The sequence below is a fragment of the Pezoporus occidentalis genome, unplaced genomic scaffold (assembly GCF_034315485.1).
Source record: "Pezoporus occidentalis ecotype Australia unplaced genomic scaffold, CSIRO_AGI_Poc_V1 ctg7, whole genome shotgun sequence".
In the NCBI taxonomy this organism is placed as follows: Eukaryota; Metazoa; Chordata; class Aves; order Psittaciformes; family Psittacidae; genus Pezoporus; species Pezoporus occidentalis.
The window spans coordinates 7,801,386-7,809,883 of NW_026916052.1; the positions used below are offsets into that span (position 1 = coordinate 7,801,386).

An 8,498-nucleotide genomic window follows, 5' to 3' on the forward strand; every position below is an offset into this window, starting at 1 on the left:
GGGACATCCTTGAAATTGTTTCACATTTACACAGTCAAATTCCTACATTATAGAAGGATTTCTGTGGTACCATTTTTAAGTGGCTTGTTCTATGAATATTCTCATCTATGGTAACACTGTCCAAGACAAATGCATGTAATTAAAATACTGCTAGCTTAAAAAATGACTGTTGGATGCTAGTCCATGTACTGCTGCTATTTTAATTTTATAGGGCTCACTTAAATGTATTAAAACTACTTAGAAGTTGTCACTCTGCATAAATTCCATTGGTGGTACCTGGTTGTTTTTTGAACATTATTTTAGCCCTCATTACCTGAAAACCAGCAATTACTCAACATTCAGTTGAATGTATGAAAGAGAAGTGGCAAGTATCTATACAAAACCATACCAGCATGTGGCACCCAAAGTAATTCCTATGATGGTGACTGGGTTCTGTAGTTGCTGGTGATTTTTATTTGGTCTTAATATAGTATTGCTTGATTATTTGTAATGTGTGTATATGTACATCCTGGATTCTGTACATGATAGAATATAGTATTTAAGAAGCTTAAAATGCTGATTATAGGTAACAATGGCTTTAGCTGATAATGGTGGATGGCAAAAAGCCCTGTGTGGGAATTGGTGGTCATGGTTCAAATGTATCTGAAATACGGAAGCAAATCATTCCAAGAAAATGGTTAACATCTTTTCACCTAGTATAAGGAACTAGAAGAATGTTAAGTATCTTTGCAGTTACAGTAATTACAATTAATTGTGCTAAGGTTAAAAAAAAAGCATAGCTTTCAAGTGGTGACAGCTTGCTACTTAAATTTGTCAGTTACTATAGGATATTAATTTCTTAAAACCTCATATGAAGATGAATGTATGATAATTCCTCAATAGTAAATTAAAGTTTAGCTAAAGAACTATAAATAGAAATACAAATTAGTCTCAGACTGGAAGCTAGCTTAGCTAATTGAAGGAAGATAACTGTGAGGCAGGGTAGGGCATTACCCTTGTCATTCTCTGCTTAGAGGGTATCTTCTAAAGGAGCAGGCTGGGGTGATTTTTTGGTTTCTCATAATGAAAGCAACTCAGCAGCTGTGCCAGTGAATAAAAAATGAGTGCTATAAAAGACTTGCTTTCATGGAGATCATACTGCAGTGCATTAATGAATGGCAGGTTAGCGTTTCTGTATGTATAATATTTGTGATCTTGCCTGCCAGTGCCTATATTAGGACATTTAACAATCTTGAATGTAGTTGGTTCATTTTAACAGAGTATTATTTTATTAATCACTGATAAATACAACATATTGCTCTTTACAATTGGGTATTTCCTAAATCTTGCTGCATGTACTTTCAGCATTCGGGGGAAATCTTATTTCCAAACCTCCTGTTGATAGATTTCAGACAATAGGCTGAGATGCCCTGTGTGGCTGGGTCTCTCCAGGTGTGTTTCCTGCCAGTTTCCAAGATGAGGTAATCTATTTTCAACAAGGTTGTTCAGACGTAAGCCCCACTGAATTTTTGTAACTCGTTTTTCTTTATAGTCTGGTAGACATGGGTTCTATAAGATCCTGGGATATACGTGTTTATCTAAAAAGAAAACCCAAAACATGGAGGGTTTTGTAGTAGCAGAGATGATTCCATGCAGTCCAAATTTGACCCGTTTGTCTTGTCTGCAGAGTGCCTCTGAACTTGTCTGAAGAGTTCTCCTCCCCGACCTTCCTGGAGAACCAAATCTTAATGGGTCTTCGAACTTGTTTGCACTTACTATACTGATTATTCTAGGTGATGGGGGTGAAGGTACCCAAATGAAGGGATTTCCATCAGCACTAAAGGCTGTTGAATTGCTACCAGGAGGAAACCTGATGCTGGCAAACAAGATGCACCCAACAGCGAGGAGAAGAACAGAGGTGAATCAAAAAAAAGTAAGTCGTAGCCAAAATAGCTGAAAAGGTATTTGTTAACTCTGCTGTCAGTGGACTGACAGAAACACGTCTCGAGCAGGTTTGAGAGGTTAATGCAGCGGTCTTGTGCGGCTGTACCCTCCCTGCTGCCCTGCAGCCGAGCAACAGCCACAGCTGCTGCCAGGCGGCTTTCCGGTCGGTAGAGACTCTAGCCGAGCTCGTCCTCCTCCGCGGAGGCTGCTCGCCTCGGCTCGCAGCGCCGCAGGCCTGAGTTTTAAGATAACAGCTCTATATAGTGGTTCTGTTTATGATAATGTGCTACGTAGAGTGTCAATAAACCGGTATTTTTCCCTCAGTTTGAAGAAGTGCAGCCACACCGCTAAGCTCAGCCCTTCGGGAGCGGGCGGTGCCGGAGGCGGGCCAGGACGCGGTTGCGCCGTAGGTGTAGTGCCCGCCGCGACATCGCCGCCATGTTGTGCCGCCTGGCCTCGGCGGGCAGGTGGGAGCGGCGGTGTGTGTGTGTCTGTGTGTGTGCATGCATGTGTGCGTGGGAGAGCTAATGTCGGTGAGGGACGTGCAGCGGAGCGGTGGGAGGGGGAGGAGGCGGCGGCGGTGGGGTCGCCCCTTCAGCGGCTCCCCGCCATGTCGGGAGGCGGGAGGTCGCGCTGCTGCGTGCTGCTCCGCGCTGCTCGGCGCCGGCCGTGGGGGCTGCTGACGGACGTCATTTCACCCACCCGGTTCCTGCCCTCGCCCTCCACCCAGGGCCTCTCGCCGCCTGCCAGGGTGCGGGCAGCCCTTCCTAGCAGGGGTCGCCGAGCTCGGCCAGTTGTCAGGGGCGCGGGGGTTTTGCTCGTTTTGTTCCTTGTTCATGCCAAGGTCACCAGCGAAACACAAAAGGGCCTCAGGAATTGACCTTCCTCTCGGCCCAGCGGTTCTCCTTTCATCGTGGTCATTGTCATGTCTCATAACAAGTGCGAGGTGTTAGAACGGGGAAGGGTGACCAGAACCCGCATAGTGTTCTGGGCTGGACACCGCGGCTGCTCTGTCCTCATGTAGCGCAGTGCATTCTGTGTGCGATACCCACCACAGGGACGAGGAAGCACGTGTGTTGGTGTTAACGCTGCCAGAGGCTCCTGACCCCGTGGGGTTTTCAGCCTTTTTGTTTCCAGTACAGGCACCTTGTGTATGGTGAGGGGAGGGCAGTGAAGGGACATCTGGGCTTCTGTTTTAGAGTAATAACGATTAGGTGAAGCTTTGAATGTCAGCGTGTGACTCCTGGCTTATCCATTCCTGCCCCTGCCTTGCCGTTATGCATGGGAGGGCGTGTGACTGCTGTGGCTTGGGGGGCTTGGTTTGATAAGTGGTAGCTTTAAGTTGCAAAGCCCTGTATCTGTGACCTTTATGTGAATTTATCTTTGCAGTTAAGCAAGAGAGTGTGCTTGCTTTGAGCTCCTGAAAAATGGCAATTTGACCTAAGATACCACCCCATGTACTTAAGCAGTGACCATAACTCATAGTTTGCTTCAGTGAAGCCCAAGTCCTGAATAAATACTACTTCTGGTTTGTTTTTTTTTCCTCTTCTAGAAGCAGTGCCAAGGTGGTAGCACCATTGGGATGCTTGGCCTCTAGGCAAAAGCACACTCTTCCTGACTTGCCATACGACTATGGTGCTCTGCAGCCTCATATTAGTGCAGAGATCATGCAGCTGCACCACAGCAAACATCATGCCACCTACGTGAACAACCTGAATGTTGCGGAGGAGAAGTACAAAGAGGCGCTGGCAAAAGGTTTGTATGTTCATAGTCAACAGATGAGATGGAAACTTGTTCACACAGATGATAATAGGAGGAAAAAAATGGGTGGCTCTTCTTTCTAGGGGAAATAGTTTCTTTTAAATTTTTCAGATTCTGTAACTCTAGTTTTCTTTTTAATAAAGTGAAATATTACAGGCAAGCTTTTGTAAACTTCAGTGGTGCTGGTAAGCAAACGAGATGTAACTGAAAAGCATGGATTCTGTTCTTTGTAGTACTGTAAAAGTAGAAGGAAATTGACTGCTGTGGATTTAGTCCATATTTACATTAGTAACTTAAAGGGAAGATGGAGTCAGTAGGAAATTGCAGTCATTCTACTAAACAAATACTTTGTAATGAAAGGTTAGTAATAAACTTATATAAAGCAAAATTCATACACCTCGATGGTGTTCATGTCAGAAGATCTGCTGATTCTTGTGAAATAATCTTAGTTGACTACAGATGGAGGTAAAACAAATGTGCAGTCAATGTATGAAATGCCCAGTGAAGAGATCTGAATTTGAGTGTCAGTTATGCCACTGGCTCAGATTAAGGGGTCATGTCGGTCACATGCTGGTGTGAGACACTAAAATATGCAACAAGCCATGGAATTTTTTGATCTTTCAGTCAGACTGATGAAAATACATGAAATAATGTGTACACATTTTTAAGAAGGTAGAATATTCTCTGTTGTGGTCTTTTCTGAAGAGTATCAGCTTACCTCTAGACAGGGTTACTGTGTAGACTCACTTCTGTCTGTTGACAAAAATCTTAGTAATAAAACTTGAAAGATTTTAGAGATTGATGGAGGCCTTGTGTTAATGATTGCTATGGTGATGATGATGTTTTTATTTATGTTGTTTTATCTTCTGCCTCCTTAGGTGATGTTACAGCTCAGGTGTCGCTTCAGCCTGCACTGAAGTTCAATGGTGGGGGTCATATCAATCACACCATCTTCTGGACAAACCTTTCTCCTAATGGAGGAGGAGAGCCTAAAGGTTAGTGCTTCTTACAGTGGTTTGTTGCATCAGTTTTAATTGGCCAGTAGAACTAACGATTTTTTTTTCTCTTTGAAAGAGTCTAAGGAATCTTTATTTTTTAAGAGTTAATTGGCCTTTCTGTATGACACTTATCACACTTCTGAGGAGTTCAGGGTTTTTGAATGCAAGCTGAGAATATAAAAAGCTAGCTCTGTGTTAAGTATTTTTAATTTCTAAAGGTGATTATGTGTACCCTGCAAAATACTTGGGTATTGCTTTATCTTGTCCTTTCTGTCTTTGTAATAGAAAATAGTTGTACAAAGCTATACTAGTTGAGCTGCCATGTGTGCTCAGTTCACAGAAAAGGAAGAAATTTCTGCAGGCCATCCAGCCTAGTGGATGGATTTTATGCTCCAATTTGAATAGGGATAGTTTAGCAGTTAAAGCCTAAATGAAGAAATCCCCTTTGGGGGAGGATAGAGTAGTGATTATCTGCAAGTGACCTGCAATTAAAGGTAAAGGCCCAGATCTCAGAAAAGTTTTTGTGATGAACTTGAGGATTTTGAATGAGGTTTGTATGTCTGTAAATTAGTGGGCTTCAGATGCTTTGTACTCTGGTTCAGTGTTCATAGGTGACATCTGCTTGTGACTTCTGACTCTACGATGGAAGTACAAAGATGATCTACTTCAGACTAGAGCGTAAAATAGCAATTCTGGTGTAAGTCCATTTCTGATACAGCTTGTTTTCAGATTGTATTCTCAGAAAAGATGCTTTAGAGCCTTGATTTTTCTCTCCCAACTTGTGTGGTTTCTGTGGAAGTCAGTGAGTCTGAAAGGTCAGTCTTTCAGTTCTGACTGAATGGCTCAAGGTTTTTGTAGGAACCCTGCTAAAGCCTGGCTTAAGATGCATTTGCAGCTATTTCCAGGAGATTTTCAAGACCAGCTGATGGTGAAAGGAATGAAGAATTCTGCAGCATTGCACTGTATGAAGTATTCTTCCATGTGCTAATTAGGAATATAGCCACCTTCAGGTTTTAAACTCTTAAATATCTGGAAACCACGAGTGTGTTAGGGTGTAGGGGAAAGGAAGTAGTTTGACAGTGTATTGTTACACTAAGCATACTGATTTCTGCTTCCTTTGCCCTAGCACAGATTATCTTAATAATAGTAAATAAGGGATCTTATCATGGAACTTACTCATCAAATAGATTACTTAACTGTAGAAGCAAATGTAAACCTAAAATCTGAGGGAAGTGGTTAAATACCTCTTACTATGTGTAGGTTCATTATACTGATATTGAAGATGCCCACATATTTCTTTGTACTGAGACAAGTCACAGCCACTTAGTGTTGTCCTTTTAGGTATGGAGACTAGCTCCTTACCTTCTTTCCTTGAATATCCAGTTGACAGCACCCTCACTGTGTCTTTGAGGACAGTGTGTTTGACTGTTCCACCAATTTCTTTCTGGTCTGCTTACCCTCTTAAGCAGATTGGGATAGGACTTAATTAATGATGCAACTGCTCTGCTTGTCTAGACACTTCCTTCCCACAGAGCCCAAATGCTGCTTCTCCTCTTTCCTTCTATTTCAGGTGATACCCGATGTTCTATGAGCTTTTTGTATCTTTTTTTTTTTTTAAAGGAGAATTGATGGATGCTATCAAGCGTGACTTTGGTTCCTTTGCAAACTTCAAAGAGAAGCTGACAGCTGTATCTGTTGGTGTTCAGGGATCAGGCTGGGGGTGGCTTGGCTATAACAAGGAGCAGCAGCGCCTACAAATAGCAGCTTGTGCAAATCAAGACCCGTTGCAAGGAACAACAGGTCAGGTTTCTTTCCTTCCACTCTGCTTTTCTCTTTGTAGATTTCATAGGCAAGTGTATGAAATCTGAAAAGGGGCTTGTGGGGGAAAAAGCTGAGAAGAAATTGTTGGGTAAATAGGGCTGGAAAACCAGATGTTGCTACTAGCAAAAGCAAAAAGCAGTTGCAGTTTTTAAAACAGCATTTGTAACGCAGGACTTAAAAACTGTGAAGAGCAGTAGGGTTTAAAGTCTGTCTAGTCTAAGGGGAAGTAGATGGGGCATATTGTGAAAGTGCACTCAGACAATAATTTTAGCTTGGGCTTCTTTGTGGTTTTTGGAGTAACTGGAGTAGTTTGCCTGTATTGAGGAAGACTAAGCCTCTTGCCTTTAGTTTTTGTCTGGCAGAGGGGCTGTTCACAGAACTGTCAGCGTAGGCCAGACAACAGGAGAGGGGAGTGTGGACATAGTAACTCTGGGGTTAAAAGAGAATGCTTTAATCTGCTTTCTTAATATTTGTAAAGACTAATGAGTGTCAGTTTAATCAACTTCGGATGTGGATAAGTAGTACAGCTAGGCAAGCAATGTAATATGGGCAATGATCACTTTTGAAGATAATTTTACTTGCTTAGAGAAACCTGGAAGTAATGATGGCAGGCTGGACACCCTCCACAGAGGGAAGAGGTTGTGACTGATGACAGTCCTGCCTGGAGTGGCTGTTAGTCCAAATCCTGTTATAGGTATCTTTAAAATATGTTCTGGCAAAGAATTTCATGTACTGTCAGCAGTCCATGTATTGCTTATCAGTAGGGAAAAAAAAATAGTATAGTAGGGTCATACAGCATGATGAGGGTAAATTTCACTCCTACCCCCTTGAAAACTCCCCATTAAAGAAACAGTGGTTTCAGTTATCTCTTCAGGCCAGTTCTAGAGTGTTTGTAGGTGTTTATCTTGATCAGCTCTTTCAGTTTATTCAGTGTTTGTGTGGAGAGCAAACAGTTCTGTAAAATGTTGCAGTAAGCATCTCTCTGCTGGAGAGCTCTTTGTCTCCTGCAGGTAAAGACTCAGAAATCGGGTACATCTTAGGGATGTGCTATAAGGCTTTGCATGTAAAGTGTGTTTTCAGAGATCTACAACACCTACCCCTTTATATATATATTTTTTTTTTATAGGTCTCATTCCTTTGCTAGGAATTGACGTATGGGAACACGCTTACTATCTTCAGTACAAAAATGTTCGACCTGATTATTTGAAAGCCATCTGGAATGTGATCAACTGGGATAACGTATCTTCAAGATATGCAGATTGCAAAAAGTAGAGTTGGAATTCTTGCACAGACTTCTAAAATGTCACCACTTCTACTCTGATACCACTCTTGTAGTAGTGCCTGTGGCTTACAAATGAATTGCTCTACTCTCACTTAGCTCATCCAACAAAAGCATTTCATAATCAAGCAAAGTGTCTGCTTGTTTAATTCTGTGGAAGGTGTTTACTTAGAGTTTTGAAGCTTTAAAATGTTGTGCAACAAAGGGAGACATTTCAAATCTTTTCCATTGCATATAGAAACATAGATCACCTTGCTGAAGCTTTATGAGGTAATGGATTTCCTTGTTGCACTAAAATACCTATGTGGAAATATGTACTAATGTTGCTATAAAGAAATAAAACTCTAAAGAAGAATGTTCTATAGCTGTCTGTGAGAGACTGATTTTTATTAATAGCTGGTCCAGTTACTTAATTTAAAAATTACTGGAGAAGAGGAACACGTTTTGTAATTTGCTGTATTACACCTGTGGAGCTTTTTTCCAGATTAAAAAGGTAGGTGAAAGGGGCAATAGGTGTCTGTGCCTGCCTGACTTGACTGCCTTCAGCCATCCCTACCACCTTACATAAGATCTTCATGTCTTGCACTGTTGCACTAGAAGTGTTACCTTGGGCAAGACACTACAGTCCTGTGTCAGGCTACCTTGTTCTTAGGGGAACTAAATGTCAGCATGTGAACTGGTTTCATACTAGCTGTTCAGGAGCATACTAAAACATC

At 42.0% G+C, this 8,498-nt stretch overlaps 1 protein-coding gene across 2 annotated transcripts; it reads left to right on the forward strand.

The window, feature by feature from the left end:
• The first annotated feature begins 2,258 nt into the window (after positions 1–2,258).
• Positions 2,259–8,142, forward strand: SOD2 (superoxide dismutase 2). Of its 2 annotated transcripts, none has more exons than XM_062641640.1 (5): positions 2,259–2,390; positions 3,476–3,678; positions 4,563–4,679; positions 6,303–6,482; positions 7,630–8,142. In XM_062641640.1, the coding sequence occupies exons 1-5, from the start codon at positions 2,362–2,364 to the stop codon at positions 7,773–7,775; spliced, it is 675 nt and encodes a 224-aa protein (XP_062497624.1). In that variant the 5' UTR covers positions 2,259–2,361; the 3' UTR covers positions 7,776–8,142. The 2 variants fall into 2 exon arrangements, with proteins under 2 accessions (XP_062497624.1, XP_062497625.1); XM_062641641.1 differs by having other exon boundaries at positions 2,265–2,390; positions 3,479–3,678.
• Positions 8,143–8,498: the final 356 nt, after the last annotated feature.